A 13,708-nucleotide genomic window follows, 5' to 3' on the forward strand; every position below is an offset into this window, starting at 1 on the left:
TAAATGTCTGCAAAGAATTGAATTTTCAGAGATAAGCCCATTTAATGAAAGCTCTACAGGCTTCTTAAATTTTGTAAAATATACTTGATATAGTACCCCGCAAATTGAATCACATTATATATAAGGAAATGTCTCAACTTCAAGATTACTGTGTACCAGGAATAAATTGGACAAATTGACATACATTTATGTATAAGGTAACATAATTGCTATGCCATAGTGAAATACCTCCCCCCATTTTATACTGTGGATTACAGTCACAAGATGTGAGTATGCTGCAACAGGCAAAGATAGTCAAAGTCCCATAATTCCAGCAGAAAATGTAAAATCAAATCAAAATGACAGTAAAGTATGGTCAACTACACATGAAGACAAACAAGTCTACCACATTAATTTTGAAAGATTTCTTTCTTAAAAATGGTCTCAGAGGAGTCAGTTTGCTACAAAGGTTAAAAAAAGTGGTCAAAGTTACGTTACTCCCACAAAAAAATCAAATCAAAATGCCGGTATAATAGTGTCAGCTAAACATGATGGAAAACAATTCTACCAAGTCTGAAAGCTTTCTGTCAAATGGTCAAAGAAGAGTTGTGTTCACAAGGTGTTTTTGCATTCTTATTGTAAATATAAAGAGTTAAAGTACCATAACTCATTGTAAATATAAAGAGTTAAAGTACCATAACTCAAAGTAAAAAAAAATAGTAAATCATGACACACAATATTGTCAAATATGAAAGTTTTTGAACAAAACATTTTCTGATTATCAATTGGATGGAATTAAGACTACTATTATTAGGTCACAAAAGGCTTCTAATAATAGTAGTCTTAATTCCATCCAATTGATAATCAGTGACCAATAAGCAGGGTGGAATTAACACTTCTGAGGAAATGGAAGTATGCCAAAGATCCAGTTATGATCAGTTATAATCCCCTTAGGGAAATAAATCAAAACAAAATATAAGTTAAGACAATTCAGCATTGCAGAAATGAATTATTAAGACAATGCACCTGCTTCATGTATGCATATAGTTCACCAACCATTACATTTACCTTTAAGTACAACTTGAAATGGTTGCATCTGAAAGACACATGCTCCCCAATGATTATGATCATTGTCTACTAATAGAGACCCTAGTGTGGATTTTTTTAAAGTATTTATTGCACTACACGCAATATGTGTTAGCGACCATATGCACACCTTTAGTATATAAACAATCATCCTGCATAATAAAAAATTTCTAGGTTGAAAACTATAGGACTTAATTGGAATAAAACTTGTATCCTATATTGGACAGATGGATGGACTGACAGACAAAAGAAAAACAGTATGCCCCTAACATTTTGTCACAGGGGCATAAAAAGGCTATTGGTTCTATTGTAGAGATCCTTTTTTAATTTTTTTTCAATAAATGAAATCCTCAATAATAAATAAAATGATAAATTACAACATACCAAAATAATATATCAATATATAGTCAATATAGTATTAAATTGTTTTGTTAGAAAGGAAATTATGACTATCTGCAACGTTATACAAGCACATGTTTGTCTCAGTTACTTACAAGTCCATTCCACCAGTCCCATCCAGGGGGTATATGTTGAACTCCACCAGTTGCTGGAAAACCATACTGTGTAAATAAAAACAAATTTAAACAGTATCTGCAGTCCATAAAAACTGGCATAAATGAAATTTAGCACAAATTTGACAAATATAAAAGGCATGTGATGTGAAGAAATAAACGACAGTCATTCATAGATATCAATCATTTGTATCTATTTCATTTCTAAAACATTGCCTTTTCTTTATTGGTCCCTTTCAGGTTTGTTGTTACCAATTGCTTTGCATCTGCATTATATGTTAAAAATACTTGTGCTTGTGTATAAAGTCACTGTTTCTTTAGACACAGACACATAAAATTGAAAATGAAACTCTCCAAAATAAAACCATAATGTAACAAACAGTAAATCAAGCATTACAAGTAGGTCATACAGACCCAAATAATGCTGAACAGCAAGACTGTGAGTTGACATTTAAATGTCTATTCTGGTTTTTGTTCTGTTGTGCTACTGCTTCATTGAAATACACATCATCTTTTTTTTATTGATACAAAATATACAAGAAATTGCTTTGTAATTTGTAATAGTTGTATTTTGCCCCTTTATAACCATGGCTAGGGCTTATACTGTGTATTAAAAATTTTGGAAACTTGTATTTCATTGTTTTAAAAACTTTTATTTCTATTGGGCATTAAGAACTAATTTTCTATTGTTTAAACTCATGATATGATAATAATAACATTTATTGCTAACAATCTTATTTTGAACTTCATTTGAAATTTCAATTAAATAGGATAGCACAGGAGTATGAATTTAGCAATTTAAGAAAGCTTTAACATTTTGACCTGTTGATCATAAAAATTCTAACACTTGGTCATACATGTCATATGCATAGCTAACTTATGCATTTATGAAGAAATACCTGGTTTAAATATTTTCCAGCAAAGAACGTGGTGTAGGACTGTTTTTTCATGTACACTGGAAAGGCATCAACTTCCTGTGTTTTCTGCCATTCTGCACTACTACATCCTCCAACTATTGAGTTGTTGTAAGCCATGTGACTACTAACATACTTTCCTGTCAGAATACTCGATCTGCTTGGGCAACATAGTGGTGAGGCTACATACTTAAGTATAAATAAACTAAGTATAAATATCAGACCAATGAATGTTAACGCTCAAACTCCTTTTTGCTCTCCAAAATTGCTTAATCTCACCCACAATGCAATACAAGTTGCAATTTGAGAAATCCCTGAAATCACACAAATTATGCAAGACAAAGAGTTGCATGAATCTGTTTTGTAAAAAAGATCCAAATAAATTAATGAAGAACTCTTGCACAATTTTTTTTAATCAGAGTTATCTCCCATAAAATTTTAACAACATTTTTTTGTAAAGAGCTTCCAAATAATTATGAATAAAAGAAGATTTTCACATACATTATTTAGATATCAATCAAATGACACAATAAAACCTAAACATATCTACTGATCTAGAAGTCAACATAAAGTCCTCAGCAATAGACAGATTTCAAGCTCTAAATCGTTGGGCGTATATAAAAAACCCAACTTTACCACCTGGTACATCAGAGCTCATCATTTTCAACTTCTGGAAAATAATCAGAATGTTTCTTTAACTCTTTTCCGGTAAAATTTTAGTTTCTGTAAAATATTACAGATTTTTAAACCGAGTAAATTCTATATGTTGTTCAAAATGTTGCTTGATGTTTACCTTAAAAATGGAATAACTTATTTGTTAAAAAAAAAAGACTTACCTACATATGTATTACAAAAAAAGATGTCTATCTGATTTTATTGTTGTTAAATTGTTTTCTCTGAGTCTCTTCTTTAAGGACTTACCATGGAATTAAATAGCATCCCCTTGTCTCCAATTAACTTGTTTGTCTTCACGATTGGAATCTACAAAAAAAGCTATTTTCAACAATTTAAAATTAAGAGAAACCAAAGACTAAAGGACAATACTTTTAATGTACAATGTGACCGCAAAAATACTTTGATCATGAGCATATTTGGTTATTCCAAAAGCATGTGTCATTGGCAGTAAAATCAGTATCACGTTTTCTTTGCCATTTAGGTTTTGCATAAAATTTTAATTGCATGTATTTTTTCAAACAATAGTTTTAGTTTCATAACGAATCTTTTGTCTGTTTGATTTTACTATTTTTTTTCCGACTGAAATAATAAATAGGCTATCAACCAGATCTATAGACACTTTGCCTGCTTGCTCTGACATCAATCAATATTAAACTAAACAGAATCATATAATTGAAGATTAAGGAATAAAGTTGCCATCAGGACTTTGATGAGGTACCTTTTCACTATTCAAGGAATAGAACAATTGGACCAACTCACTGACGGTTCAAAATATTATTTTACAGTAGAGTCTGAGTCTATAATTAGAATTTGGCAGAATATATTGGTGCGTCAGTGTAATTGAAAACCATATGGAATTCCATATCAAGTATGTATTTAAAAGTTTTTTATTCCCTATTTAGCTACAAATTTAATACATTGTGTATCCTTTTCTTACTTTGCAATAATATAAAAGAAAGATACATGAACTGATACAATGCATTCATGAGAGAGGACAAAAATCAATATACTAGTGAAATCAAAATCTTTCAATTTAAGTTTTCTGTCTTTCACACATGTGTTCCTGTTATTGCATTTTTCAGGATTTTGTGTAAAACATCATTGATTTTTACAGCTTGTTCTTGTTATATTGTTCTGTTACACCACTGTCCAAGGTTCTGGGAGGGTTGAGTGCTCACAAACACGTTTAACCCAGCCACATTCTGAATGTGCCTGTCTCCAAGTCAGGAGCCTGTAATTCAGTGGTTTTGCCTGGTTGCTGTCTGGCATATTTGTTTTTCAATAATTGTTTTGTTGTAAATCATAACAGTGGTTTTCTCTGCCAAGTTGTTTCATATTTTCTCATATCTTTTATAGCCAACCATATGGTGTTAGTTTTGCTCATTGTTGAAGACTGTAATGTGACACATAGTTTCTTACACCCACATCATTTGGACTCCAGTGGATCGTTGTCTCATTAGTCATGTTAGCAATCATATCACATCTCCTTATTAATTTTGTATGTATTTTTCAGGTCTTAATCATGAAAATGATGTACCATGTATACGATTGATTAATTTGAAAGGATAATTATTCTTTTTAATGTAATTGGAAAATGTAAAAATGTTCTGAATGTGTTTGTTCCACTTCAAAGTTTTGATGATTTCATTATTTTGAACAGATTAAATAATGTGACCACACATGCATCATACAACCGACATAAATAGCTAGGTATTTTATTTGTGGTCTCTCTGTGTATGTATACTATTTGACGGGATGGAACTGCTTTAACTGGTCTTGTTCCCATTTGATGGCCCATTCTGGTCAGCAAAGAGTATGATTTGACGGTAATGAATATAATGTGTGGGTACCCAAATTGCACCTATTTTGACCTTTTTCACCTACGTTTATTTAAGAAACAGACAAAAGTTTCCATTCTGTGTTTATTTTGAAGAAGTATCCTTATTTATTATATATATAGCTCCACAATTTTCATTTTGAATCCATACTGAGTCATAGAAAAATGGGTTTGAATTGACCCCCAAACATTCCAGGATTCTGTAATGAGGGGTACCTATATTGCACCCTTGCTTAATAACACATTTGTAAAAATTGAATAACTGATGTTTTGTTTTATTTCTACACATTTTTTTAACAATTTGATGAAAGTCCATGCTTATTTTGCATTTTGTAATTGAAATGCATGTCTGTGACAATTTATTTTAATTTCTCATTTTTAAAAGTAGACCAATTATAGACCTCCCCTACAAAGTTTCTGTAAATTTTACTTTTTTCACAGGAGACTTTATCTGTTGATATACAATGTGACCGTTTCGTGTATAGTGTTGAAAGATGTGCCTAATGGCAAATTATTGTTTAGCCTCTTAGTCTTAGAAAACCTAAAACATTTCCTCTGCATTTTGCGTAATGGATATAATGTGGGTACTACATTGAAGGTGCAGTTTGGGAACTGTAACGCTACTGTGGTAAATTGTTTTATATAATACTAGGAATTTTAATATATGTACTGATGTAGTAGCCTGTAGGGGATGTAATACAATGCACTGCTGAACAAGTGATGTTACTGGCATTTTGTAAGAGGAATAACTTTCTATTATAACTGTTTGTGTTTGGTTAAATAGAAAAGATTCCATCAAATTTGTAGCTTGTTCTGATATACATTGTACCATACAATCATTCCTAATTAATATGATCTACTATTATTCTTTGAACATCCTGTTAAAATAGTACCTGTCCTCCAAGCATTAAATCTTGATCATCTGTTAGAACAAATACAATGTTTGGTTTCACTGACACTGTTTCTCTTATTGAAAAACATGTCAATAACGCAAATGTAAGTACAAGCATCCTACCCGCCTCACAACTTCTGCAATCTGAAAATATGTCACATGACAGTCACGTGAATGAAAGGAGTTGTTCCCCCTTCAATGGAAAAACTGAATCATGTGACTGCAATGTTCGTTTAATTTCCTGTAAAAAGGCTATTGAAACAACAAAACGTGTGCGTAATATTTAGTAAGTTAAACAAGGAAACGATACAACACATGATTGAATTTCATATTCATGTTCAAATTACCAAACAAATATATGCCAAGATATCTGTCTTGCTGTAAGAGACAAACTGAAAGTAAAAAATAAAAAATTAGAAATTAAAGTGAACATGAAAACACACACACAGATAGACAAACCTCCAATTAGGATGTCTTTTGAAATTATTTTGACGTTTGTTTTGAATATTTACCCATTGGAAATTCCTTTCTAGATAGGGAATTCGTGTTGCTAGCTGTTGACAGATAAAGATTCATCATAACTGACCAAAATCATTTCAAAATGATTCTGTTTTCAACATCTAATTTACTCAGTGTACAGACAATCAATGATAGACAAACTTGTGCAACTTGGAAACACAGGGACTCGGTTAGCAGATTAAAATTTTGTTTATCAATGTTTTTCAAATCTTTTTTCGTATTTCCTGTCTATTTGTATTACATAATTAACATTTTTAACGTTGGCATCAATATTTCTTTGTTTTCTAGCAATGTGCAGTTTACTATCCATATCCGTATACTGAAAAGTCCTAAAGGGATCTAAGTCACCATTTTTAATAGCCTACCCTTCTTGAGATAAAAAATAATTGAAAATATTTCTATGTGACTATATACCTTACAAAGGCACTCATGTCCTTCCTAAATGATTCTTCACAAGCATGTATTGATTTTCCGATCAACGACACCCTTACTCAGCTATCGTTTCTTTTAGGTTAAAAAATTCAAATTTCCCGGCTAAAGCAACGTAAATGGCAAACGTGTCGTTTTTAAACAAGATAGGAGAAATGGGAGATAACTCTGTCATTCTGAAACTTTCCGGATGTTACGTTTATTACAAAGATAATCCCTCATATATATCTAATGCAAATTTCTTCTATTACTATTAGCCGCGGAATAAAAATCCATCAAAAAATATTAAGAGCAAATGAAAAAAACCTTCTGCAAACGCAGGAACATAACTCACTGGTTTCTTGCAAGATACATCACTAAAATCGAGTAGTTACTGAAAAAAATTGACGTGGTCAACGATTTATCAGGTTCAGATCCAGGATTTTGAAAAGGGGGGCTGGCCAGCCAACGTTTGGAGTGATCCTTGTAAAAAGTCTATGCATTTATCATATATGAAGCTCCATAAGGAGAGCAACCCCCTGTCTTTTAAATCCGCCTCTGTTTATATACTATATAAAATGTGGAAATATCTGGACGATGTCTGACCAGAAAGTCACATTCCTGTATGAAAAAAGCATGAAAGTTTGGGGACAATCATTTGATATTTTCAGTGGGGAGGTGTAGGAGGAAAATCTGACATTGCAACTACACAATGATTGTTTGAAGAAATTTTGCATTCGATAATTATGAAGGATTCTAGGCTTGAAAATCAGTGTGTCAAATCTGTTTGATTGAGCGTAGGTATCAAGTCAGGGGACAGCACAAATCAGGTCCCCTATGCGAGATTATCGTTATAATAAAAGTAACAATCAGAAAGTTTCTGAATGACAGAATTATCTCCCATTTCGTCGTTCTTGTTTTAAAACGACACGTTTGCAAATTACGTTGCTTTCACCGGGGAAATTTGAATTTTTAGACCTAAATAAAACGATAGCTGAGTAAGGGTGTCGTTGATCGGAAAATCAATACATGCTTGTGATAGAAGAATCATTTAGGAAGGATATGAGTGCCTTTGTAAGGTATATAGTCACATGGAAATATTTTAAAGAAGGGTAGGCTATTCAAAATGGCGACTTAGATCCCTTTAGGACTTTTCAGTATACGGATATGGATAGTAAACTGCACATTGCTAGAAAACAAAGAAATATTGATGCCAGCGTTAAAAACTTTAATATTGTTATACAAATAGACAGGAAATATGAAAAAAGATTTGAAAAACATTGATAAACAAAATTTTAATCTGCTAACCGAGTCCCTGAGCTTGGAAAGGTTTAAGGAGTAGCACCACATAGGTATATAAAAGTTATATGCATTTTGTTTTTCAGAAAAACTGAATCTTGTTATAAAGTTTTTTGGATTTAATTTGAACTGGGACATAATATATTAGTATAATAGTCCCAGATTTGAAATTAGGTTTTTTCAACATTGCGAAAGATGGTAAAATGAACATCTGAATTTTATTCATACTGTCTACTCGGTTTAATACACAGATTTTCCCTTTATTTACCATATCAATTAATGCAGTATAATATGGTATAATGCAATTGTTACCTGTTAGACAGGGACATTAAAAAAAAATTACCCTTCCTTAATTAGTTTATTTAAACGCCTGTAGCAACATAAAAAAAAAAAAAAATAACCATCAAAATCCAGGAAAGAGTTTAACTTATTGAAACATGAAATGCATTAAACTTTTACATGTGATATTTAAGTTTGCAAGGGTATACAACTTTTCCAGTTTTTTAACACACGTTTGCCTGTACTGAAGTTTAAATTTTGTGAGCTGAACGCAGCCATTTTATTGTCAAATAGTTATGGTGAACCTTAAATCAGAAAATGATCACTGAAGATCTTAATCCTACTGGGATTCAAAGATCATGATTTTAGCATGTTTGAAACATCAGGATGTGATACTTTTCTGCTGCTCATAATATGTTTGTTGGTAACTGGGCTCAATATTTTGCTTTATCTGTGACTTGGACATGTTGGATGAACAAAATAACATCCTTTCTGAAAGCAGTTTGAAAATTGTGAAATGGATTTGAACATGGTAATGCAAAGCTCTATTTTGATAGTAAGAACTGCATATAATTATTTTAAATTCTAAAATTACAATGCAGTGTTCCCCCCTGCCCTAAATAGAAGGGCGGCCCGCCCTTGGTGCCCCTTACCCCCGCCCTTCTGCCCTCCAAAGTAAAAGAATGCCCCCCTCTGCCTTTTCAAAAAAAATAAAATTTCCAAATTTCATGCCTACCGGCGTTTCCGGTAAAATTGTTACCTGATTGTGTTAAATACCTAATGCTTTGGCAGTTTTATCACCTTTGTTAATTTGTTTACTGCTAATTAGTGGATTTAAGATAATTGAAAAATACTAGATATTTAATACAGAATGAAATGTCCACATGTTATCCTTTTTTAATGTTTGTGTACAGCATGTACATCATAAAAAAATTATTTCAGTAGGCATAACATAATAATTTAATTTTGGATGTAACACGTCTTCCGATTGGCTGATGTTGTTTTGTTATCAGCTCATAGACATAATTTTGTCATGTGACCTTGACGTCATCAACGTTTTTTCATGATTTACTCCGGTTTAAAATGGAATTAAGAATTAAATTATAAGAAATGACTGTTATATTTTTTCTGTCTATTCGAAATAACATAAAAAATGTGGTGCACACTTTAAAATAACCCGCTACACGAGTTATTCAGTGTGCACCACATTTTTTATGTTATTTCTTCATAGACAGAAAAAATATTACAGTCATTCCTTAAAGAAAATAAAATCTTAAACAATTTTAAAGGCATACATAGTTTTGACTTAATTGTTAAAAAATGTTTTGTTTCATAACCATGAGTATGAAATTTAAAGAAAAATCAAAGAAATTTGTGAATGTTCTGGAAAGTAGGTTTAATCTTTCAATCAGTTTAATTGAGGTCTGGAGCTGGCATGTCAGTAACTGCTAGTAGTCTGTTGTTATTTATGTATTATTGTCATTTTGTTTATTTTCTTTTGTTTCCTTTTCTGACATCGGACTCGGACTTCTCTTATACTGAGTTTTACTGTGCGTACTGTTGTGCGTTTGTTTTTTCTACATTGGCTAGAGGTATAGGGGGAGGGTTGAGATCTCAAAAAACATGTTTAACCCCGACGCATTTTTGCGCCTGTCCCAAGTCAGGAGCCTCTGGCCTTTGTTAGTCTTGTATCATTTTAAATTTTAGTTTCCTGTTTATAATTTAGAGTTTAGTATGACGTCCATTATCACTGAACTAGTATACCTTTTTTGTTTAGGGGCCAGCTGAAGGACGCCTCCGGGTGCGGGAGTTTCTCGCTGCATTGAAGACCTATTGGTGGCCTTCAGCTGTTGTCTGCTCTATGGTCGGGTTGTTGTCTCTTTGACACATTCCCCATTTCCATTCTCAATTTTATTTCTGGGAAGAAGGGCTGGCAATTTGCCTTATTACTGGAATATAGAGATTATGTTGGATATGGGCTGATATTTTGTCTTTCAACAGGCTACATACAAACCCCTCAACAAGTAGTTGAAAGGGTTCTCTAGTATACAGAGATATGTCTTAAGATGGCATTGATTTGATATACTTATTGCTGCCTATCACAGGAAAAAAAAGACTTCCTTGGCATGGGTTTTACTGCCAGATGGGAAACCTTTAGGATCTTATTGGATTACATTCTCATATCATGCATATGGTTTGTAGAAGTGCTATGTCAAATTCAAATTTTCTAGACAAAAAAAAAATACAGTTGTAGCCTTTCTGAATGTGAACATTTTAATGTTTTTTATAAAACTTAACAAGCACTTGTAATAGGTGTTTTGGTAAAATTAGATGACTGTGTTGCAAATTTGTCAGCTTTTATTGACCTTGTATGTAATCTTTTTTCCAGATGAACCTACCAAACAATCTAGAATGAAATGGTAGCGTTGAAATCAGCATCACTATGAGACATATACATGATATAAAGATATAAAAATTAGAATTCCATGGCTGAGTCCACATTGTCAGAACCAGACTGGACTCACATCTTGGTAGAAACATCTAGTCTGGATGATGTAAAGGGTGCACTTAGAGGTTCATCAAGACTAAAATTTACATGCATTGATGTGTCATCTAAATTTCTGGCCTTTGGTAGCAATACAGGCAGTGTGTATGTGTTTGGAAGATCTAATCACAAACATCCACAGATTATTTTTCCTGAGATTGTAAGTTTTTTTCTACATAACATTTACCCAGTGGGTTGCTTTTCTAAATTTAATGAGACTTTGCGTTCCTGAAGAAATATTGGCTAATTTTAGAAAAAATATAAAATGACCTGTAAGGTGAAAAAAAATAAAAATGGACTCAACAATTTAATAGATTATTTTCAAATTAGGTAACTAGAAACATGGTACAAGTAAAATTAACATGATTATGAACAAAGTAGTTTTAATTTACAATAATTTCATTAATGCATATGATTTTAAATGTTCATTTATTCATTGCTATTTGTTTGATCAAATTAAAACATACATACTATACTGCATTATATAAGGTTTTGGGGGATTAACTTTCAAAAGAACAAGCATAATATAAGCCTGCTTCAGCAGGGGGATTACAGAATTTTTGAGAAAAAAAAATTATTCTCTTCTTTTACATTGTTTTATACTAAAATTGATTATAACATTTTCAGACTATGCAATTTTAAAGTATTGTCACTAATAGCGCTGTAAGTTTTAAACTTTTTGTTGGCATTAATAAAAGACCTTGTTTACCTTTATTCATTCTAATTCCATTCTCTGGAACTATGCTTTATAATGATTTCAAATTTGGTATTTATTCTGAAATTGGTGACTTGCAAGGTATACTGCATTTTTTGTGTCTTTCAGTTCCTAGTTTCCTTACAATATCTGCTGTTTATATTTCAACTGATAGTATGTCATATTGGACTTTTCATGACAGATTTCTAATCAACTATGATTGGTCCAATAATAGTTCTCTTACATTATTTTGAATGTGAATAAAAGGAGATGTGGGGTACACATCAATGAGACAGCAGTCCAATGACATATATAACCAAAAGACATGTTCGGTACACATCAATGAGACAGCAGTCCAATGACATAAATAACCAAAAGACATGTGGGGTACACATCAATGAGACAGCAGTCCAATGACATAAATAACCAAAAGACATGTTCGGTACACATCAATGAGACAGCAGTCCAATGACATAAATAACCAAAAGACATGTTCGGTACACATCAATGAGACAGCAGTCCAATGACATAAATAACCAAAAGACATGTGGGGTACACATCAATGAGACAGCAGTCCAATGACATAAATAACCAAAAGACATGTGGGGTACACATCAACGAGACAGCAGTCCAATGACATAAATAACCAAAAGACATGTGGGGTACACATCAATGAGACAGCAGTCCAATGACATAAATAACCAAAAGACATGTTCGGTACACATCAATGAGACAGCAGTCCAATGACATAAATAACCAAAAGACATGTGGGGTACACATCAACGAGACAGCAGTCCAATGATATAAAAACCAAAAGATGTGGGGTACACATCAATGAGACAGCCATCCAATGATATAAATAACCAAAAGACATCTAGTGATCAACATACAATCTTCCACTATAGACAATTGTCTATACAAAATGTCGAGCTCTAAATTGCCATGAGTGTAAAAAGTTTTAATGAAATAGATAGTAGGCTCGTAGCCAAGAATTTTCAAGGGAGAGTTAGATAGACTCGTGACAAACAAAATCTAAACTTAATAGTCACAGTTTAAACAGAACATCGGCTTTAATAGTACTTATTTGTTTTCAAAGGGGGGTTCGTACCAACCCCTCGAAGCCCCTGGCTACAGGCCTGAATAGAGACTATCAAAGATATGCCAATAACATCAAATTCTCAAATAAAGAATAAAATTAAATAGGATAAAAAAAAATAAAAACCACTGAGTGCCAATTGAGAATTGGAAGGTGCCATGCATATTTGTCCTTTGACTTCAGCCTCACCTGCTTCCTGTAAAACAATATCTGCCTTCATATTTCATGTATAATGCCATAATCTCAATACTTAAATTAGAAATTATGTTCTTTTTCATTTCTGCTTGATAGGAACCAGCACAAGTGAACTGTGTATCAATCAGTCCTATAGATAAATCTGTTGCCTTTTCAACAGTGTAAGTAACTTGACACTTAACTATAACATATATATATATGACAGACTTAAAATATATGATAAAAAAAGACAGGGCACATGTTGTTCATTAAGTTGAAATTGCAACTACATGTATTACAATTGTATAGCTTTTGAAACCAGACCTCATTTTTTCCCCACATTAATTAAAAGTGACAAAAAAAGACATGAGGGTAAATTTCCTGGTATTTTGTCAGGATAAATTGAACTTCTTTTGTTCAATATTTTTAAAGTACTATATATTTATTAACAATCATAATTGAGAATTGAATTTACCATTGATTATCTAGTTGAGATTTGAGATGTCTTTAATATCCAATTTTATTGTATGACTGCAAAAATTGTGTCCATATTATAGAAAGAGTGTTTTGTTGTTGTTTATTTACAAACTTTTAACAGTTTCAAATTTATGAGGCTAAAGGACTGAAAATTCCAATTTTACATACAGACATTTTTACTTTTCATCCAATGAGCACTCCTTTCGATTATTTATCTTTATAAGGCTCCCTTAGATAAGAGCTTCCCATATTAATTTCAACATTTCCATAATACATGTACTTTTAAAATTACATACAGACAAGACATATCTCCCTTGTCATC

General features: G+C 32.2%; 2 protein-coding genes across 4 annotated transcripts in view; one reads left to right on the forward strand and one right to left on the reverse strand.

Moving 5' to 3' along the window:
- LOC127704720 (N-acetylglucosamine-6-sulfatase-like) overlaps positions 1 to 6,050 on the reverse strand; it is a 59,173-nt gene extending 53,123 nt beyond the window's left edge. The window contains exons 1-4 of the mRNA XM_052208919.1: positions 5,897 to 6,050; positions 3,413 to 3,472; positions 2,477 to 2,680; positions 1,560 to 1,625 (exon numbers count right to left, since the gene is read on the reverse strand). Of these exons, the coding sequence (XP_052064879.1) occupies positions 1,560 to 1,625; positions 2,477 to 2,680; positions 3,413 to 3,472; positions 5,897 to 6,013 (447 nt within the window). The 5' untranslated portion in view covers positions 6,014 to 6,050. The remainder of the gene's footprint in view (positions 1 to 1,559; positions 1,626 to 2,476; positions 2,681 to 3,412; positions 3,473 to 5,896) is intronic.
- Positions 6,051 to 6,091: 41 nt separating this feature from the next.
- LOC127704710 (BLOC-2 complex member HPS5-like) overlaps positions 6,092 to 13,708 on the forward strand; it is a 47,315-nt gene continuing 39,698 nt past the window's right edge. For 2 of the 3 annotated variants that reach the window (XM_052208848.1, XM_052208850.1), the window contains exons 1-3: positions 6,092 to 6,181; positions 10,790 to 11,105; positions 13,027 to 13,091. In XM_052208848.1, coding sequence (XP_052064808.1) covers positions 10,887 to 11,105; positions 13,027 to 13,091 — 284 coding nt within the window. In that variant the 5' untranslated portion in view covers positions 6,092 to 6,181; positions 10,790 to 10,886. The remainder of the gene's footprint in view (positions 6,182 to 10,789; positions 11,106 to 13,026; positions 13,092 to 13,708) is intronic. The other variant, XM_052208849.1, reaches the window with a different exon arrangement.

Source organism: Mytilus californianus, unplaced genomic scaffold, assembly GCF_021869535.1.
Source record: "Mytilus californianus isolate M0D057914Y unplaced genomic scaffold, xbMytCali1.0.p SCAF_6, whole genome shotgun sequence".
NCBI lineage: Eukaryota > Metazoa > Mollusca > Bivalvia > Mytilida > Mytilidae > Mytilus > Mytilus californianus.